General features: G+C 41.0%; 1 protein-coding gene and 2 long non-coding RNA genes across 7 annotated transcripts; all 3 read left to right on the forward strand.

The window, feature by feature from the left end:
• Positions 1-4,125: 4,125 nt before the first annotated feature.
• Positions 4,126-6,631, forward strand: LOC120104563. Its single transcript, XR_005506950.1, has 3 exons — positions 4,126-4,362; positions 5,280-5,379; positions 6,444-6,631. It is a non-coding gene; the product is annotated as an uncharacterized LOC120104563 (long non-coding RNA).
• A 2,087-nt stretch (positions 6,632-8,718) lies between these two features.
• On the forward strand, positions 8,719-11,269 carry LOC120104558. Its single transcript, XR_005506934.1, has 3 exons — positions 8,719-9,014; positions 9,932-10,031; positions 11,096-11,269. It is a non-coding gene; the product is annotated as an uncharacterized LOC120104558 (long non-coding RNA).
• Positions 11,270-16,059: 4,790 nt separating this feature from the next.
• Positions 16,060-21,111, forward strand: LOC103697866 (serine/threonine-protein kinase-like protein At3g51990). Of its 5 annotated transcripts, XR_005506937.1 has the most exons (3): positions 16,060-17,949; positions 18,688-18,798; positions 20,590-21,111. XR_005506937.1 is itself a non-coding variant. In XM_017840765.3 (2 exons), exon 1 carries the CDS (start codon positions 16,353-16,355, stop codon positions 17,937-17,939), a length of 1,587 nt encoding a protein of 528 aa, XP_017696254.2. In that variant the 5' UTR covers positions 16,060-16,352; the 3' UTR covers positions 17,940-17,949; positions 18,688-21,111. The 5 variants fall into 5 exon arrangements, 2 of the variants coding, with proteins under 2 accessions (XP_017696254.2, XP_008778027.2); XM_017840765.3 differs by having other exon boundaries at positions 18,688-21,111; XM_008779805.4 differs by lacking the exon at positions 18,688-18,798.
• Positions 21,112-21,844: the final 733 nt, after the last annotated feature.

Genomic DNA, 21,844 nt, shown 5'->3' on the forward strand with positions numbered 1-21,844 from the left:
AAATTTTAGATTAGTGCAATATTAAAATTTTTAAGCAATTGAGGCCTCAATTAACCAAATATCAATCTAGGGAAAATATCCCAAATATTTATCCTATTGAAAATTAGCACAACTCAAACTTGTCAACCTGATGAAATCCAACTAACCTGAATTAGGGCTGAAGGATTTAGAGGTTGGGTTGGATTAGGGTTTGTGCTCAACCCGATCTAATGCGGCGGAATTGTAGCCCTAATTTTAATTATCTATACCTATATTTTAAGGTCAAACTTATGATCTGTACTTGAATCGGAGAGGTCATATTGAATACTAAGGGCGCCTCATAAATCATGATCATGCGGACCATGTGAAATGCAAGGTATGTGATCCCATGCATCACATAGGCCCCATATGAGCATGGGTCATGGGAAGTCGCACCCTCCAAATAGGCCCTCTCATTCTCAAAAATTAAACTCAAAGTCTCTAGTTGCTAAGTTGAGGGGTATGATTCAGAGGTCCCCAATGCCCTAAAGAATCAAACTTTGCCCCTTGTCAAAGAAGCAAAAGCTTATACCATCCAAACTAAAATTCAGAGGCTTGAGAGAGCTAATATGAGTACTTCAAGGAATACCATACAATATATATGATGTTCTGAAAACATCTACTTGTGTAGTGGCAGTGAGTTAGGCTAGGTGGTGAGGTCTAGCTAAGTAGGAACAGCCTTTGACTATGACCGAATCCACTAGCTCAAGTCCACACTCATGCAAAAATAAGCCCTTAACAAACCAAGGTGGAAAGCTTCAAGACTTGAAAAGGCAACTTGGGTGTGGATCCGAAACTTGGTGGCCCCACAGTTTTAAGAATAGTTGTAAACAAAGATATGTAGTAGTCCACACAAAAAATTCCAAGTGGAGCTATGCATGGCCAGCCTCCAAGCCTTTTGCATTAGGGAATAGGGATCGCAACAGTCCACCAAATGCTTTCCGATGTATTGAGATCTAGTGTTGTATCAAGCAAAACACTGCATGTTGGTCTTTTAACGGCCTTCGTGGATAGCCACCACATCATCCATCTCGGAAATGAAATGACTCTCCTTCATCTTTCCTCGTGCCATGTATGGCACTAAAAAGTGTATGGACAAGTTCACGGGATAAATGGAGCCACCAGTCTCCAACATGGATGATGTAGCAGCTATTTGGTTAAGGATTCTATGGTGCAAAACTTGCATCATGGAGGATCCAAACTCGAAAATTCTTGCCGAATTAAACATTTAGGTTTATCGGGCCAGGTCAAGATTCTTGACCCTCAATTATTCTGGATTGTGCTAACCCAATCTGGGGGGCAATATACAATATGTAATACGTACCTGCATACTTAAAACTCGCTTAAATAGTTGTAATAAGATCAAAAATGTTAACTAATTGCTTATATTTTTTTGATACTCATGCAAGGCTGTTCTATTATGGCCTATTTTTCGGCAGTCAGTCGATGCCGGAGTTAGGTCAATGAGCTGAGATCAGCTTGGGCAAAGCCTAGATCTTGTGGAACTTTTCATCAGATGTGGTAATAAGAAAGCCATAGCATTATGGTGGTAAGAAACAGTAAACAAGGTACAGAGCTCCAAGCAACAGATCAAAAAATCAGTGCTACAACTATTGTTGAACAACTATTGTTTCTCATTGGCACACTAGTCCTTTGTGACTGGATCCATGTAGCCTGAGTCCATCCAAACTCATGTAGCCTTCCCCTTGTCTGTCTACTAATTGGCCCATGCAATGGAGGACCAACTGCAGGGAATTCACACTCCTCATAGCAATGAGAAGCCAGCTGAAATAATTTAAGAGCCTTGTGAGCCTTGGCAATGAAAAAAATTTCTTTACTTAATTGAAGTTAATGACAACCTACAACCAAATAACATCACTAGTCATTTGTTGGAAGGAATATAGGCTTAAGTCATCTTAGACAATAAGCTAACAAACAATTTCTGCAGTACTTTTCTAAATCATCAACAAACACTGCAATGCGAATCTAATCTAATTTAATAGATGATTCCTGTTACTTGAGTTCATTACTGGTAAATGATTGCAAGCAAGACAGCAGAAATTATAGAGACAATCAACCAGCCCAAAGGTGGACTCCACATTTTTCTCTCCAGTAGTTTAATCTCATGTCCTCCTTCCCATTTGTGGGACAAATGGCAGCTCCAAATCCGTACTGGTTTTTTATGCAAGTGAGGCCCATTTTCTCATGGGGATTGTTCTGATGGTGGGGTGGCCCGGGCCATCTCCGGGAATCAAGAGGTTTACGGCAAGAGACAACGAAGTAAAGGTGAAGTAAATGAGGGAAAAAGGCAAGGACGTCACTGGTTTCCATGCTTGATGAGAGAGGGCCAAACATTTGAAAAAGAGACAGCAAAAAGAGAATGGCTGTTCCTGAGATGGGGACCAAAGGAAATGAGTAAGCCTGCTGAGTCAAACAGCACTCAGAACTCCACAGAAAGGACATTTCAAACAAAAAGCTGGCTTGGGAACTTTGTTGATTTCTTTAGGAGAATTTTGGTAGGGTGAGGTTGGCAGAATGGGATGTCTAAGCGTGCAAGTATGATCCAAAAAGAAAAAGGTCCAAATCATATAATAATTTTTTCATTATAGTTGATCCAAAAATGCTGCATCCAGTGTCTACGGAAGTTATTAGAATCATTGAGAAATTTTGATATGCTTCAAATATGGGTCAGATAGGATTATATAAGGCTTGCTCCGAAGCCAAATTGGCGTAATGCTTCTTCTACGATTTTTGTAATTTTTTTCAACTCACTTTTAATGCAGCACAAGATGCAGTCAATGAATACTTTGAATTATTAGATCATACTAAATATCAAAGGAGTTGGCAGATTTGCCTATGAAGGCTATAGTAAGCAAATATTTTTTTATAACTTTTTCGTTAGAGATGGTATCAAATTTTAGCCAAATTTTTATAGTTATAATAAAATAATTATAGTATTTTCTTTTATTGTTGAGTTCTATTTCGAGCATAATTTTGTATCAGGTTTATGCCGGAATTAGGATTAGGATATCATATCCTATAAATATGCCTAACCAATAATAGCTATTGATTTTTGTGAGCCTCATTCATTAAGTACGTATCTCGATGCATCATGATAAAAATCAATAACTATGATTGGTTGTGTACACGGCTATACTGGTGCATACATGGCAAGCAGTAATTTCTCTCTCAAAAGAGTCTAGAAGGAAGTTTGAAAAAAAAAAAAAGGGTAGAAAACCGGTAGAAGATAAGTTTTTTATTGAAAGTGTTATTTTATATCAAGTTAGTAGAATGTTTAACAATTATATCAAATGATCTAGAATTAAATATTATTTTCATCAAAATTTTAAAAGATTAGAGGTTTTCAAGAAAGGATTAAATCTCGTTATGTAGTTCATTATCCATGGAGTTTTATAAAAATAAAAATCTCTAATATTATTTTGTTTGGCTTACTAGAAAAAATTTACCATTTGAATCAATTTACAGTTGCCTAAAACGAGCGACAGGTTCCAACAGCCTTAAGACTTTATTGACCAGAAGCCTTTGACCATCATGGCCTACAATGTAACTTTTTTCGGAGTATTTAATTTAACCTTCTCTTTTATCACTCATTGTTTCCACATGCAGGCCACAAAAGACAAACCAAACGAAAGGTGGTGGCTGATTAGTAGTCACGCCGCCCAGCCCCAAAAGGAGAGGAGGAAAAAAGGTGGAACTTTTTTTTATGAGAGAAAAGGTGGTGCTTTATCTAGCAAAAAAAAAAAAAAAGAAAGTGGTGCTTTAGCGGCATAAGTTGAGTTCAAATTTAGCTGCCACCACGTCAATTGTGCTCCTAGACGGGCAAAATTATTATTATTATTATTATTATTTTGCTCAGACGACCTATTACATCTGATATAATAGAGTTTCTCAATATAATAGAGTTTGTTTGGATGTCTATACAATTCAATGGCTAGCCCGAAAGTATTATTTGGATTTCTTAATTTTATATAAGTATCCAAAATCGATCCAATGCATAGCTTGTAATACCCGGAACAAAAAAAAAAAATGGTTTGATGGGCCGGCCCGAAGAAGCCGGGCCCATCTATAAAATACGATCGTGCCCTAGGCACGATCGTGGAAGGGGAAACACAGAGAGAGGGGGGTGGGGCGGCGGCGTGAGGGGAGGTCGGTCGTCGGGGGAGGCGACTCGCCGGAGGGGATCGAGCGCCGGAGAGGGAGATCCGGCCGGCCGCGGTGAAGCCCTCCTCCTTCCTTTGGTGTGAGAACCCTCCGCTAGTTGCTCACAAGTTCTTCCGTCGGTTCCTCGCCGGAAACATCACCGGAGCACCTCGTCGGGCTGAGGTAAGTACATCTCCTTCCTTATGCTTCATGTTCTGGATTTTGAGTGGTATGGGTGAAGATTTGGCCGGTGAGATCATCGAAGAAAGGTTCGAAACAGGGTACCCCTGTTCGGCTCCTCTCTTCCGGATTCCGTCGCCGTCGGCAGCCGGGGATTGGCCGGGATTCATGGCGGCGGGGTTGATCGGGTCTGTGTGAGGAGTTTTATGATTTATTTGAGATGGGGGATGGGGGATCCGAGGCCTTCTTCCTCGTGATCCATTGTCTCCTCTCCCTCTCGTGTCGGCTGGCCACCGGCGGTGACGGTGACGGCGGTCGAGGGCCACTGGGGTTGCCGTCGGGTGGGGGCCGAGCCACTGCCAGTGGATCTCCGGTTGATGTGGGAGGAGGGGGAAGGGAGGAAAGAGACCCTGGGTCGGTTTTTAGGGAGAAGAAGAGGGGAGGACTTCGGTTGATGATGGAGGAGAGGGAAGGGAGGAAAGATGTCTGCCGGTTCTTGGAGAAGAAGAGGAAAAGCCTCTTCTCTTTTTCCCTTGGCCGGTCACCATCGCCGCTGCAACGATGGCGGCCGGCGATGGTTCGGCCAATGGTGTTGTCGGGTTGGGGAAGAAGAGGGCACAGCCACCATGGCTGTTGCCCTTGGATCAAAAAGATTTGAGGAAGGGAGATGTACCCCCAACCATGAAGAGAGAGGAATCATCCATTCTTTTGGTCTCTTCAACGGGACCGATCATCGTCGCGGCGTGGCTGCGGCCACGGCTGGTGGTACACAGTGGGAGTCGGGCCACCCCGACTGCCCTAGATCTGGAGAGATTGAGATGTTTGGGGACCTGGTGATGGACCCCATAGTAGATGTGAATTATGGTTTAGAATATTTAAATATTAAATAATTTAGTTGTGATTTATAATTGATGTTGTAGAGGAAGAGTCGGTGGTGCCAGGAGATTTTGATCAGGGGACTCAGCATCCCAGCGCGCAGGTTGTGATTCGGATCCATGTTTGAGTCAATCTACAATCTCTGTAAGAATCCTTGTACGCCAATCCTACATGATATACATATTTTTGCACTATATATGTTTGATATGCTATGATCCAGACAAAGCAAAATAGTTTTATATTTAATTATATTTTGATCGTGTTGGCTTGTGGTTGGTAGTGTGATGGATGCTTGTATGTGTATAACTTATACCTGCATAATTGAATTTATGGATGTGGTGGTATGGACTAACACCGGTCGGTTTTGGTGTAATGGTAACGCTTGATCCTGACAATTGGTATCAGAGCCAGAGGTCTCGAGTTCGAAACCCAGGCATCGCGTTGGGGGGGGGAAATGTTGGACATACTCGGCCGCTGTGCGGGCCATACCTGCGGGGTCCCTGAGCAGCACAGGGAGGGTCACTGTCAGCATGTCCTGCCGCCTGCCAACGGCGATGGCCTGGTTAGTAGGTGGGTCATACCGAGGGTCCCTGAACCCATGGCGAGGCCAGGTCGGAGTCCGGGGTTGGGCGAGGCCTTGGTCGGAGTCGACTCGTGGCACTGTCTTTGGTGAGGTTTAAGGAAATAGAGTTGCGCCTTCACTAATACCGGTCGGTTTGGAATGGAGGTGTGGATGTGAAATTGATTAAATGAACATTGACTTTGGGCCGTTTCGTTATTATGGGTTTGCCCGTCACAGGCTCTAAGTGTGACAATGTTGGTTTGCCCGTCACAGGCTCTAAGTGTGACACTATTGGTTTGCCCTGTCACGGGCTGGAAACGTGACCGGGATTTGGCCCAAAGTCGGAAAGATAATTGATCCGGATCAAGTTAATATAGAATGGAAAGAAAAAGCATTGAAAACATTAATGAAGATTTATGAGCTATCGTATGCTATATCATTCTTGCGTGGTTGGACTTTCATTGATATTTGACGTGCATACTTATATTGATTATTTGAGCCTTTTGATAGTCGGTTTATGATTTCATGAAATGTGCATCGATTTATCGTGGTTTTCGAATTCATATTATTATTGTGTTGGTATGGATGTGTAGGGATTCTTACTGGGCTGTAAAGCTCACCCCCCCTTCTTCTTTTTCTTTACCAGAGTTGCAGGATGCATAGTTTTGGATGGGATGGGCGCAGAGTGCGAGCACCAGAGTCATTAGTTAGTTAGTTGTTTATCCTTCTTTGATGTCGATGAACATTTGAAGAGCTTGTAAATGAACTAATTTGTTTATTTTGGACATGTCGGACTGCTCTATTTGAATTACTAGATTAATTGTGGATTTATTAGAATTTTTGTTAATCATAGGCCTTGCATGATCTTTAGGGCACTGCTCTAGGGCTCATGCGGCCGGTCGCGTACCGGACCCGGGTGCTGGGTTCGGGGCGTGACAGAGTGGTATCAGAGCTTAAGGTTGAGGTATCCTAGGGTTTAAGTTCAGGTGAGTATTAGTGGAGAATTATGATAGAAAAACTATCAGAGTCTTGGTTTATGATCACATGAGATTGTAACAGAAATGATATTGTAATCTAAGATTTAAGACCACTAGGGACTGTGACCTTAGTGGTATTAAAGTTTGAGGTTTAAGATTATTGGAAAATGTGACCAGTTGGAATCTGAGCATATGTTTAAGATCACTAGGGATTGTGACAGAAATATATCATAGCTTAAGGTTATGATCACTTGGAACATGACAATTAAATTCAGTGCTTAAGCTGTAAGATCACTGGGCATTGTGATAAAATGTATGCATCGGGTTTGGTTTTCGATGAGTGTGGAAGGAAAGTATAAATTGTCTTTGATCATGATTAAAAAAAAAAAAAGAGGGTTGACCTAAGATAACTGTATGAAGGTCAACAATGGCATATCGGTTATACCATATTCAGATATTATTTAAATGACCTGGAAGTTCAAACTTGATATGGGTTATGATGTGATCGTACTTTTGGGTTTTGCTGCTAATTATTAGAGTGGGATTTGTACGTAGATCTTCCATAGTATTGGAGTGAGCTAAGAAGATTTCATAATATTGGAAGGAATGTTCTTCGAAGTTGAAAATGTATGTGGATTATATTTGGTGTTGGCATGTTGGATATTGCAAATAGGTCTATTTCCTATGAATGTATTTGATTATTTTGAGGCCATAGAGTATGCATATTGATGGGAGAATTCTAATTATTTGAATTCTCATGTTTGGATTGGGCTCCTGAATTTTCTTATAATTGTTGGAGATTATTGGATGTGTTAATCTAAAACTCGAGCCTAGATTTAAGATTTGAGCAGGGATCTTTTGTCATTGTTGATGAAGCCACTAATAAATATCATATTGAGTAGAGACTTCGGTCATGAGATGCTTACATGAATTATCATATATAGCATTGTTGATGGATGTTAAGAATCTTGGTGAAGAAAGATCTGGAGATCAATAGAGTTAATTCCTACTCATAGTGGTATTGGCTCAACAGTTCTAACCTATTGAATTTGAAGTAAATTCTGTTGGAAGGAAAATCAATGTAGATTTTCTAATTAAATTGCTAAAGGAATACAAGAATTACCCCCTTTAAATTAAACCTAGATATTTTGGATTCTAAAAAGGTCGTGGAGATCACGTAGTGACCTTAAACTTGACTAAAGGATTGGGGGTTAGTTATGGTATGTATACTCTATATAAATTGAGGATAAAAAGATCTAAAGGATTTGCTCTAGTTCTACTTGGAAATTTGAAATTTGGAGTTTCTTAGTCTCAATGCAAAGTGATACTTTAGTCAGAAATCATTTTGTGACTTTAAAGAATTAAATGAATTAAATCAGAGTGTGCAGCGGAAGTGTGGTGGTTTGACTTATTTTGAAACTGGTTAAGATCATTACTATTTGATCTAAAAGGCATTATGGTGAAATACTTGAGTTAGTTTCAGGAGAATGTTGTTGATTCTATGGATCTCTTATTTGTTGGAATGATGTGGGAGAAAGAAAAGAAAAATGATTATAGAATATTAAGAGCATTTGATACTAAAGATTTCTCCTATTTTTGTCAAGCCAATTATGATCTCAATGTAGAGTCAAGAGAAATTAATATCTTTGGGATATAATTATGGCATTTTAATCCAAAGTTGGGAGTTTGGAATTCTTTTGAAGGAGATCAAAAGAACTTACTACGTGTGGTAAATAGAAAGGATCAAGTTTTGAGATGCTGTGATTTTTGTATGTCAAAATCTTGTGAGTAGGTACTCCGAAAGGGAGACTATTTGAGATCTCAGGGATGATATGATGGATGTATATTTTTTTTTTAAGGTTTGAGACTTTAAGTAAGTTAATTTCGAGGACGAAATTTTTTTTAAGGGGGAGAGTATGTAATACCCGGAACAAAAAAAAAAAATGGTTTGATGGGCCGGCCCGAAGAAGCCGGGCCCATCTATAAAATACGATCGTGCCCTAGGCACGATCGTGGAAGGGGAAACACAGAGAGAGGGGGGTGGGGCGGCGGCGTGAGGGGAGGTCGGTCGTCGGGGGAGGCGACTCGCCGGAGGGGATCGAGCGCCGGAGAGGGAGATCCGGCCGGCCGCGGTGAAGCCCTCCTCCTTCCTTTGGTGTGAGAACCCTCCGCTAGTTGCTCACAAGTTCTTCCGTCGGTTCCTCGCCGGAAACATCACCGGAGCACCTCGTCGGGCTGAGGTAAGTACATCTCCTTCCTTATGCTTCATGTTCTGGATTTTGAGTGGTATGGGTGAAGATTTGGCCGGTGAGATCATCGAAGAAAGGTTCGAAACAGGGTACCCCTGTTCGGCTCCTCTCTTCCGGATTCCGTCGCCGTCGGCAGCCGGGGATTGGCCGGGATTCATGGCGGCGGGGTTGATCGGGTCTGTGTGAGGAGTTTTATGATTTATTTGAGATGGGGGATGGGGGATCCGAGGCCTTCTTCCTCGTGATCCATTGTCTCCTCTCCCTCTCGTGTCGGCTGGCCACCGGCGGTGACGGTGACGGCGGTCGAGGGCCACTGGGGTTGCCGTCGGGTGGGGGCCGAGCCACTGCCAGTGGATCTCCGGTTGATGTGGGAGGAGGGGGAAGGGAGGAAAGAGACCCTGGGTCGGTTTTTAGGGAGAAGAAGAGGGGAGGACTTCGGTTGATGATGGAGGAGAGGGAAGGGAGGAAAGATGTCTGCCGGTTCTTGGAGAAGAAGAGGAAAAGCCTCTTCTCTTTTTCCCTTGGCCGGTCACCATCGCCGCTGCAACGATGGCGGCCGGCGATGGTTCGGCCAATGGTGTTGTCGGGTTGGGGAAGAAGAGGGCACAGCCACCATGGCTGTTGCCCTTGGATCAAAAAGATTTGAGGAAGGGAGATGTACCCCCAACCATGAAGAGAGAGGAATCATCCATTCTTTTGGTCTCTTCAACGGGACCGATCATCGTCGCGGCGTGGCTGCGGCCACGGCTGGTGGTACACAGTGGGAGTCGGGCCACCCCGACTGCCCTAGATCTGGAGAGATTGAGATGTTTGGGGACCTGGTGATGGACCCCATAGTAGATGTGAATTATGGTTTAGAATATTTAAATATTAAATAATTTAGTTGTGATTTATAATTGATGTTGTAGAGGAAGAGTCGGTGGTGCCAGGAGATTTTGATCAGGGGACTCAGCATCCCAGCGCGCAGGTTGTGATTCGGATCCATGTTTGAGTCAATCTACAATCTCTGTAAGAATCCTTGTACGCCAATCCTACATGATATACATATTTTTGCACTATATATGTTTGATATGCTATGATCCAGACAAAGCAAAATAGTTTTATATTTAATTATATTTTGATCGTGTTGGCTTGTGGTTGGTAGTGTGATGGATGCTTGTATGTGTATAACTTATACCTGCATAATTGAATTTATGGATGTGGTGGTATGGACTAACACCGGTCGGTTTTGGTGTAATGGTAACGCTTGATCCTGACAATTGGTATCAGAGCCAGAGGTCTCGAGTTCGAAACCCAGGCATCGCGTTGGGGGGGGGGAATGTTGGACATACTCGGCCGCTGTGCGGGCCATACCTGCGGGGTCCCTGAGCAGCACAGGGAGGGTCACTGTCAGCATGTCCTGCCGCCTGCCAACGGCGATGGCCTGGTTAGTAGGTGGGTCATACCGAGGGTCCCTGAACCCATGGCGAGGCCAGGTCGGAGTCCGGGGTTGGGCGAGGCCTTGGTCGGAGTCGACTCGTGGCACTGTCTTTGGTGAGGTTTAAGGAAATAGAGTTGCGCCTTCACTAATACCGGTCGGTTTGGAATGGAGGTGTGGATGTGAAATTGATTAAATGAACATTGACTTTGGGCCGTTTCGTTATTATGGGTTTGCCCGTCACAGGCTCTAAGTGTGACAATGTTGGTTTGCCCGTCACAGGCTCTAAGTGTGACACTATTGGTTTGCCCTGTCACGGGCTGGAAACGTGACCGGGATTTGGCCCAAAGTCGGAAAGATAATTGATCCGGATCAAGTTAATATAGAATGGAAAGAAAAAGCATTGAAAACATTAATGAAGATTTATGAGCTATCGTATGCTATATCATTCTTGCGTGGTTGGACTTTCATTGATATTTGACGTGCATACTTATATTGATTATTTGAGCCTTTTGATAGTCGGTTTATGATTTCATGAAATGTGCATCGATTTATCGTGGTTTTCGAATTCATATTATTATTGTGTTGGTATGGATGTGTAGGGATTCTTACTGGGCTGTAAAGCTCACCCCCCCTTCTTCTTTTTCTTTACCAGAGTTGCAGGATGCATAGTTTTGGATGGGATGGGCGCAGAGTGCGAGCACCAGAGTCATTAGTTAGTTAGTTGTTTATCCTTCTTTGATGTCGATGAACATTTGAAGAGCTTGTAAATGAACTAATTTGTTTATTTTGGACATGTCGGACTGCTCTATTTGAATTACTAGATTAATTGTGGATTTATTAGAATTTTTGTTAATCATAGGCCTTGCATGATCTTTAGGGCACTGCTCTAGGGCTCATGCGGCCGGTCGCGTACCGGACCCGGGTGCTGGGTTCGGGGCGTGACATAGCTGATATGAGACTAATATATGCCCGCACAGATCTTCACATACTTCGTCTATTTAAGTCCTGATATTCTTGCTAGAGTAGGGATTCAAATCCATTCAAACAGATACTATTGCTATCAAAGAGGTTAGAAATGAGAAATCCTAAGAAGTAATGTTGAAATCACCTCTTAAAAGGAATTTGGCTTTTCTTGCTGATATTGTATGATCTTGACCGCTTTCTATTGTACTACTTTTTCCTCCATTGCATGGCTTTGCTTAGTAAAATTTTTAGTTAAATCAGGTCCACCAGCTTAGTGGTATACTGGTCCAACCACAAACGCACAAATGCGGTGTGTATTGCTTCGTTACCCTTCTATGTCAGTCTGTTTATGGTTGGATTAGTCCACTGCTGGGCTGATAGATTTGGTTGAACCAATAACTTCTCTTTTTATCATATAAGCTTGCATAAAGGATGACTTGGACATGACAAAATTTTTACTAGTCACCTAGGCTTAAATAATTTGAATTAACTAGCATTTGCAAAGATTATGTTCGTATGGCTTGTATATATATATATATATATATATATATATATATATATAGTGTACATACGTACGTACATACCCAGATTCAAATTGAAATACTTTGAATGTGTCGTCCATGATTGAAACCCAGAACTACTAGCAGCTAAGTAGAAGGGTATGGCCACTAGGATAAGCCCCAAGATATTCTCATGGTTACAGGCATTTGTTTAATATTTGCATAGATTAAGGTTATAAACAATTGATAATAAAAGGGAAGTAAGGGTTCATGGAAAGAAGATCGCACATGGATTCAATGCAGTGGGCTAAGGATATGAGTGTTTAGTTGACCGAAGCAGGAAACAAACATATGCATCCCTCTCTGTCATAAGAAGCTAGACACAAGCTTGTGCATAACTTCAATTCGAAAACCAATTGCAATCCACAAGGTACCTTTAATGGCCTTCACATCATATTAGGGAAATATTTGTTTTTGATCTATAACTGTTTATTCTGATGCAACAGTTCATGATTATTTTTTTTTTCTTTTCTGAAATGTACATTAGATTGTGTTGGATTTAGATGGAGCATGTGCAATGAGAGTGCAAATAGGATTTGATAGATCATCAAAAATCCATACTTAACATGCATTAAACCATAAATAAATACATGTAGAGAAGATGTAATGGAGAAGGTATAAAAATAATTAAAAATGATAAGAGAAAATCCTTCAAGGTATTAGTTGACAAACTCAGCAGGTCCTTTGAGAATGGAAGTCATTCTTCTATCTCCTTCTATTTCTTGATTTTTCTTTTTTTTTGGGGGGGGGGGGGGGGGGGGGGGGGAGAGGGGGGGAAATTTTTAGTTGGACTGGATCCATCGTTGAGCTAGTAAACCAATCCAACCACGAAACAAATACATCTGCTCCCTTCTTTCCTCTCTTTTTTTTTATCCATTTTTGTATGTATTTTTGGTCTACTGCTGAGTCGGTAGATTTGGTGCAATCAATAATTTCTCAGCCTCCAAGACTTGAATCTTTTTAATATTATATCTCGCTTTATTTGATAGGTGTGCCGGTCACGGCATAGTCAAGATCAATTGACATCTCAATATATAAAATATTATAATTATGCTAATAATTGATAGAAAATGATTGAAAGTGCCCTTCATGTAAAATAATAGCTTTGCAATTTTGTCCTTGCACGTCTTTCCATCCTTTGATGTTCATAAAAAAAATTCAAATATTGCTGAACACTTATTTAATTTGATTTCACTGTCTTTAGGATCCTAGATTATGTCAAATCTGTTAGCATAATTTTAGAATCGCATAGCAACCTTCATTATTTATAATATTTTTTTTTATTAGCATGATTCTATATTAGTCTATATTATTTTTTCTATACAAAATCTGTACACGAGTATATATAACCCTTGAGATGTACCAAATGCAATGGAATAGAGAAATAAAACCATCTTTTTTCTTTTCGTGTTTTTTCTTCTTTTGTAAATATTTTAATATGGTATCAGAGGTACCGATCACTTAATCTATTGTCGCCATCTTTTCCGCCTTTCTATAGTCGTCGTTATCATGTCTAAAAGCTTTGAAGATCCCTATTGTCGATTTATCGATCTCTATTTTCTGATGAATCAACATTCGAAGATCCTTTATTTTTTGGTGGATTTGCAGATCCTTTATTTTTCTGCAGAGCCTCTATTTAGCAGTAAATCAATATTCAAAGATCACATATTCCTTAGTATATTTGTATATCCTCTATTTTCAGTAGATTAATATCCAAATATCCTTTATTTTCTAACGGATACACAGCTCCTCTCCACTACTTTGTTTTCTCAGCTTCAGATCTTTGGTCATCGCTCCTCACCGTTGCTTAGCCCCTTTCTCTCCATCTCTAATTTTATTTGTTGCCTCTGGCTCCTTTACTATTTAATTCGAGGTCTCTTGCTCTTTTTCTATGGTGCCTCCATCCACAAGGATTGTCAACCTTCGGTTGTTTTCTCTCTGAGCCTTGTCCTCGCTGCAACTGTCATTTTCTATGTGTCTTCTAATTGCCACATCATCAGACAAGTCAATTAGCCATATCAGCAGATATGATAGTCTGTCACGTCAGTCAGACACATGATAGATACACCAGTCTGCTATATTAGTCAGCCATATTAGTGGACATATTAGTTTGCCGCATCAATTAGCTACGTCAGCAATGCGAAACATATCAGTTTGCTATGTTGGCTTCCTGATCTACTGCATCAGTTTCAAGCTGCTATGTCAGCTTTTGTTCTGCCATATCAAATTCTGTATTATCACATCAACTTGACACATCAGTCTCTCATATTAACTTCTGAGTTGCTATGTCCACTCCTAATTTGCTACATCAGCTTCTAAGCTGCTATAACAGCTCATATTCTACCACATCATGCTCTATACTGCCATGTCAGCTCTTGATCTACCACCATATCAGCTTCTGAGTCGTTATGTTAGCTCCTAGTCTATCATGCTCTATACTACTACTTCATTCCTTGATCTAGTACATTAATTTTTGGATACATTCTAGATCTAGTTTTCAAACTCAAGTTGGCATCTACAATACCATCTTGAATTTGAGGAAGAATGTTAACATAATTTTAAAAATTATGTAACAACTTGCATCACCCATAATATTTTTCTTTATTAGTATGATTCTATATTAGTCTTTATTATTTTTTTATATAAAGTCTGTACACGGATATATATAACCCTTGAGATGTACCAAATATGATGGATTAGAGAAATAAAATTATTTTTCTCTTTCTCTTTTTCTCTTGTTTTTCTCTCCATCTGCAAATATTTTAACAAAATCCATACAAGAAATTGATAGGCATGCAAAATAAATATATAACTATAATAACTGGAATGGATTATAAAATTTCCTAGATTTAGAATATGATGCTTGATCATGTTTTTTGCCCTTGATAACATGTAATAGATGGATTTGATGTTGGACTAGCCTAGCTCCCAAACTAATGAAATGCAATTAATGATTTCCCTATCACAAATAAAGTAGATACTTGGTGGTAAGTGATTGAATTGGACTAACTAAATGAAGAGGATCAAAAATCTTGGCAAACCTTATCTAGTAGTTATCTAGTAGTGATTGAATTGGACTAACTAAATGCAATTTATTTTCCATGGTCGGCATTGATAAGGGAAAGGGTTATATCACAACACTTTGCAATCACAATAAGCATACTAGTAGTTGATGGGGACACCAAGATAACATAAATTGTGATGTAAACTGCTCCTCAGCAGCAATAGAAAATATTCTAGAATTATCTTTTTGCAAATTTTTCTTTGGACTTTCTGAGTGAAAAGGATAAGGGCATCGGGGGAAGAAATGAATAAGGGGTAAGGTGCTCATATTCTTCTTTTATGTGCTTCCCAGCGAATCAAATTTTAGGAAGATGAAGTTGACTTCCAAAATCACTCTCTTCAAGCTCTTGCCTAAGAGCGAGGACTTAGATCATAAGAGAGGTAGCGAAGTGAGTTTAGGTATTTCTTCAAGCCAGTTCCAGAGTGGAAAGGGGTAGCCCAGTAGAATATGCCAGAAAGCAAAGAGAGGATGGAGAGCCAAGCAAGCTAGAATATAATGGAAATTCACATGTTTGTTTTTTAATGTGGCATTAGAAGGAATTCTTTTGGCACAAAACACCAATGAAAGCACCCAATATGATCAAATTATCCATCAGGAATCCCTTTGCAGGGATCAACATTATTCCAAGGCCCTAAGCTACCTCCATTTCAACAGAAAAAGACAACTGATCACTTCTGTCCTAACCTTCCATGGGCCTAGAGTATATTCCAGAGAGATAAGCAGGCAGGACAATTGCACAATGTCTGCCTTCCCCCCTTGTCTTCGGAATTTACGACTGATTATTTTTGAGGTGAGAGAGAGAGCTACTAATTTGTCCCCTCCTCTGTCATCCTAAAAGAACTATCCCAACCTTCCTTTCTCATCCACCAAGTCACAAATGGTGAAATCTTCAAGGAGACTGCAGGGAATTCAATCCCTGCAAGAACAAAGAAGAAAAAAGCTAATAAAAGACTGCCCCACTGGCCCACACCCAAGCCATGATGCCTTGCGTAGTGTTATATAATTATTCCATGTCCAAAAGATTATTATTAAGCACTTTAGATAGCAGAATAGCTCATCAATTACTTTCTGAGATTATTCTATAATTTTTCTATTAACACCTCCCATCAACTGTGCTGTTATTTATCACCGCCCAACGGTCGTTAAAAGTGATAAAAAGGTGTTTCCGCTGATTCGCTCATCTGCCTCCTCTATTAACTATCTTCTTGGGATCGCTTCGTCTCTCTCTATTTCTTCTTCCTTTATATTCTTCTATCTCCACCTCAAGAGATTTGTCTCTTGTTTTCTAAGCTCCAAATTTTTTTCTTCTTTGAATTGTTTCTATGGGCTATCTTTCGTGCCGAGCAGAGTCCTCTATAATCACCTGCCGTTCCATCTCCTCCCTCAACCCTACGCCGACCCACAAGACCCAAAGAAAGTCCAAAGACAAACAGAAAGAAGACGGCGGCGATGACGCCGACGATGGGACGTCCTCCATCCACGGCCAGCGCATCCACCACTTCACCTACCGCGAGCTGGAGTCCGCCACCGGCCACTTCTCCGACGCCACCCTCCTCGGCCGCGGCAGCCACGGCGCCGTCTACAAGGCCGTCCTCCCCGGCGGCCGACCTGTCGCCGTCAAGCGCCCCTCCCGCCGCCACCTGACCCCCGCCCGCGACGAGGTGGAGAACGAGATCCAGATCCTCTCCTCCCTCCGCGGCCCCCGCCTCGTCAACCTCATCGGCTTCACCCCCTCCCCCTCTGCTGCCGCCGTGAGCCGCCGGGAACGGCTTTTGGTGGTGGAGTTTATGCCCAACGGGACTCTGTATGATCTCCTCCACTCTAATCCCCGGCCGCAGGGGTGGGCGCGCCGCCTCCGGCTGGCCCTCCAGACCGCCAAGGGCCTCCTCGCCCTTCACTCCGCCGATCCACCCGTCATCCACCGCGACGTCAAGTCTGCCAACGTCCTCATCGACCGCCGCTTCAACGCCCGCCTCGGCGACTTCGGCCTCGCCCTCCGCGATGACTCCGCCGCCCTCTTCTCCGCCGCCCGCGCCACCCCGCCGGCGGGGACCCTCGGCTACCTCGACCCCTCCTACGTCACCCCGGAGAACCTCAGCACCAAGACCGACGTTTTCAGCTTCGGCATCCTCCTCCTCGAGATCATGAGCGGCCGCAAGGCCATCGACGTCGCCCACTCGCCGCCGTCCGTCGTCGAATGGGCGGTGCCCCTTTTGAAGAAAGGCAAGATCTTGGCGCTCTACGACCCCAGAATTGCCCCGCCCAAGGACCCGGCGGCGCGGCGGCAGCTCGCATCCCTCGCCGCCAGCTGCGTCAGGTCGTGCAAGGAGAAACGGCCGTCGATGCAGGAGGTGGTGGAGCAGCTCAAGGTCCTGAGCAAGACGGTGCCTTTGAGAGCCTGGAATGGGCTCTCGGTCGGCAATCCTTGCTCGGTGGTCGATACTGAGAGGACGCTCTTGAAGCTGAATCCGAATAGCCTGAATTTGGATCGGAATTTGAGTTTGGTGTCGAGGTGGGCTAAAGATGATGAGCAGGCGGAGGAAGAAGAGATGCCTGTTGGTGTCAAGAAGCTGCCTTCTATAGTAAAGGAATCTCATCCTTCGAGGAATGCAAGAAGGGTGTTCTCGGATGCAAGCACCAGGGGAAGCAGGAATCTGATGGAGCTCATGGCTCGAACTCATGGTGAACCTGTCAATGGAGTGCTGGTGGGTGGGAGTGGTAGCCAAAGATCTATCATTGGCAGAGCAAGGACGGTGCATGTTGCCCGTGAATTTTATGAAAGAGATGCAATAGTGCAGTTGCGGAGGAACCAAAGCATGAGGGGAGTCCAATTGCAAGCATTTTCAAGATTGGATGGCTTTGGGAAACTGGAAGAAAAAGTTTGTGGTCAAGCAGGAGATCCAATTTGATCTCAGTCTGGTTGGTCAAAGACCAATTGATTATTACTGTTGAATCAGTATCCTTGCATTTCTCTGGAAAAAGAGCTAGAGAATTCTTCTCTCTGGCATTTCTGATTGTTGTAGAGTTTAGGGATGATTTATTTACAAGTGCATCTGGGCATGCCATTTTGCTATCTAGTTAAGCATGCACGCAAGTCCTACGCTAGCATTTCTACCTCCTTGTATCAAGAGATGTGTCCTAGCAACTGAATTTACATTCTTTTGCATTTGGTAGCTCATCGAAATATCTTTTGAATACAAATATGAATAGTCTCGAATTCATATTAGTCTTTACTTTACATTTCTTTTAAATCATATTATTGTGTTCTTACATCCATCTGTTTGGTTTGATTGGAATCTATTTTCTTTTCGATATTCTTCTTTTTCTTCATCCTCATCTTGCAAAAGAGCATGCCATCAACATTTATATGGTTTCCAGCAAAATTATTCCCCATGCAGAAGGACTCCAATTTGGCTTGAATATATTCTATCTGCACTTTGAGTCTAAATGTTTATACTTAAACACGAAGTTAGCCTTCAACTGCTGTCTTCCACCCGTGAATTTTGGATTTTAGAGTACAGGTCAAATAAAGGATGTATGAACTCCTTTTTGAAGAGGAAGCTATCAATCTTAAGAGCATCTGCATTGAAATATTATTTAGCTATCTAAGCCAATAAACTCCATCTTCACTTTTTAATACGAATCTTAATTTTTCAGGTCTTATAGACTGAGGGGAAATTTCTTTTCTCGAGTGAAAATTGCCTTTCAGAGGAGTTCCTGTCAGAATATAGTAGATAAGCGAGTCACCAGCCCCTTGTTCAGTTCCTGGTATGAACATGGATTAAATATGATTGTATTCTGATTTCAGTATATCTCCATGAGTGCTTGAGCAATTGAAATGTTATCTAACATAACGGAGAGAGAGAGATGAAGATAATAGTAGAACTAGAGCTAGGTGAAGTGGAGACTTGAGAGGTGACTCTGTTGCGTTAATGTAGCTAACACGTGGCCTGATATCTTGAAGGAAAATCTTGTAAAGCACAATGAGGAATGCAGCTTAAGATGATCCAGAATGTAAGGCAATAAGAGATGCATAAAGAAACAAAATATGGATGGGAAAGATGAGTATGTTGAGATAGGTGCTTGGCAAACCAGGAAGGGAAGTGGAGCAAGAATTTTAGAGCAGTTGGAGTTGCACTAATCAATAAAAACATAATGGAAAATCAATTAAGATGGTACTAGTGGGCTTGTGAATGAAGATTTTAGTAAATCCTAGTATGAAGGTAGTGCTCAGATCTATGCTGAAGGTTCTGGAAATATGAGGGGAAGACCTAAGATGATGATTGGCAAAAAAATGATAAATACAGCTGACTCAAACAGTAGGGACAAGGTTTGATTGCAGTTGTTATGATCAACTCCTTTAGCTACATTGTAGGTTATGGGGCAATGTTGATGGTCAAACACAGTTTCATTTTCAAATACAAACCATTTCATGAATTGGTTACCCCTTACCTGCCACATATTTCAAGCTTGAAAGGTTTGTTGGTCCTTATACTTTGGAATGAGATTCCTGGATCTTGGTGATCGTCTGGTCGTTCCAAACTCTGGATGTGTCAACTTGACAGGGTATTCCTGCTTCCTGTCCTTTCAGGTTGGACATGTAAAGCCTGTAAGCTGCTCTTTGCTTATGTGGGTGGTTGCTTCCTTCTTGAAGTGGATCTATAGCAATAGATGATCTAGCGTAGGAGGAAAGGAAAACAATGGGCAACACCATTTGTGCCTCCTGATTAATGTTTTAGGATTTAAAGCTGAGGTGGTGTCAGACTTGCAGCTAGGGTGAACATAATTTTGTACAATATGTTCTGAAGGATCCTGAATACCAACATGTTAAAGATCAAATCTGTTTGTCATAGTGCTCCTCTGATTGCTCAAGACATCACTTTTTTGTGTACGTATATGTTTAGTATTTACTCTATGCTGTAGTTTGTGACTATATATACCCTAAAAATATACTTTTGATTAATCCTCCATTTCTTGTTGACAGGTATTTACAAAATGGTCCACTGCTTTATTAACAAAGCTCTGTGGTGCTAACTTGTGAGGCAAATATATGTATGTATGTATGTATTGGGAAGTAAGGTAGAAGCACAGCAGAAATCTGGAATGGGGGCAGGATCGAACCTAGGTCTCTTGTATCAGTACACGAGACTTTGCCAACATTACTAGTTGGCACACTCTACTAATTTTAGTATATTTAGATATCTAGCTTTGATGATTGCATTCTTTCAGTGCTTTTATTGTTATACCTGATTACCTTATTTGGACTCATATCATGACACACCCAATGGTATGTATTAATTTGCTGTCAATAAATTAATTAAAGTTAAGCTTGAATAACCTAAAATGCTTGATAAGTGGAAAAGTTTGCAACCATATTGATGCCAAGGATAACTCAACCAGTGATCATATCACACATCTCCAATCTATTGATCTGAAAATTAGAGCAGAACTCATTTCTTGGTGATATCTGCTAGTATTTACTCAAGCTACTCATTTATACTGACTTGTCAGAATGTAGTTTTTACGATGGCAACTGTTTCTCTTATGCTCAAAATGCAGGTCCCTGATATTTCCGGAGTTATTTGATATTGTGGGTGCAAGTACCTTTTAACAGCAGAGTACATGGCTGGGCATCTTTTGGTGGCAAGGATAGGAAACAGTTAGCTGCTGGTGATGCACTCATCTGTAGCATGACATCTTGGCCAGTGTCCACAGCTTGTCAAATGGATTCCACCAACTGGTTCCTTCAAAGCATCAATGAAGGCCTTCACTGGAATTTTGAGGAGGACTCAAATCATTTGATGCTCCTCGTGGTTCATAGCTTTATCTGCGCTGGTTAATCCTGTGCAGCAAGGCTTGGTGATCTGAAGCAGTTTTAATATGTAAAGATTGTAGCAAGTTGAATTTTGCTTTCTTTTTCTTTTTTTCTTCTTGCAATTAAACAAATTCTTGTATAAATATGGATAATTGATCCTAAATTCACTCATACACCTGACCATTAATGCATCAGATATGGGTGATTACTGTTTGGCACTGTTGAACTTCTATGACTTGTCTCCCAGTAAAGTGAATGTATCTCTATCTCCAGTAACACTGCAAGTCATCTGGTGCACTTAAATGCCGTAGCGTCAGTCTACATTATAAGGTTCACAGTTTTGGATTGGATGTGCAACTCTATTAATGTCCATGAAAATTTCTGGATATCTCTTTCTGTAAGATGAAATTTGGGAGGGCCTTTAGTCCTCCTCCTTTTTTATTCTTTTTTTTTTAAAAAGGAAAACTACTATTTGGCGGTCTGCTTGAATATGACACAAGTATCCCATATATAATTGATAAGATTAAAAAAAAATGGTTAATTACTGTCATAAAGAAAGTCACAGACCACATTTTTGCATGACTTATATATATATATATATATATATATATATATATATATATATATATATATATATATATATATATATATATATATATATATATATATATATATATATATATATATATATATATATATATATATATATATATATATATTTGAACTAGTTATAATGCCTGTGGATGATGAAGATCTTCTAAATACAGGGCAATTTAATTAAATTTTAAATTATAAAAAATAAATTTAGCATGTTATCCTAAGCGAAGGGTTATAGGTTGCTAAACAGTTTGGCAGTGAATTTAAGTAATAGCAGATCTTGAATTATGAAGTATTTGAGGTGGGACGATATTTAACAAATAGAAATATTTAGAGGTGTCATAAGAATTGAACGATCGAGCACACACATTCCCACGAAATGTTAGGAACTTAAGGATTATA

This window comes from Phoenix dactylifera, unplaced genomic scaffold (assembly GCF_009389715.1).
Source record: "Phoenix dactylifera cultivar Barhee BC4 unplaced genomic scaffold, palm_55x_up_171113_PBpolish2nd_filt_p 000026F, whole genome shotgun sequence".
In the NCBI taxonomy this organism is placed as follows: domain Eukaryota; kingdom Viridiplantae; phylum Streptophyta; class Magnoliopsida; order Arecales; family Arecaceae; genus Phoenix; species Phoenix dactylifera.

Coding starts and splice junctions, on each gene's coding strand:
- LOC103697866 (XM_017840765.3), top strand. CDS start 16,353: ATGGGCTATCTTTCGTGCCGAGCAGAGTCCTCTATAATCACCTGCCGT.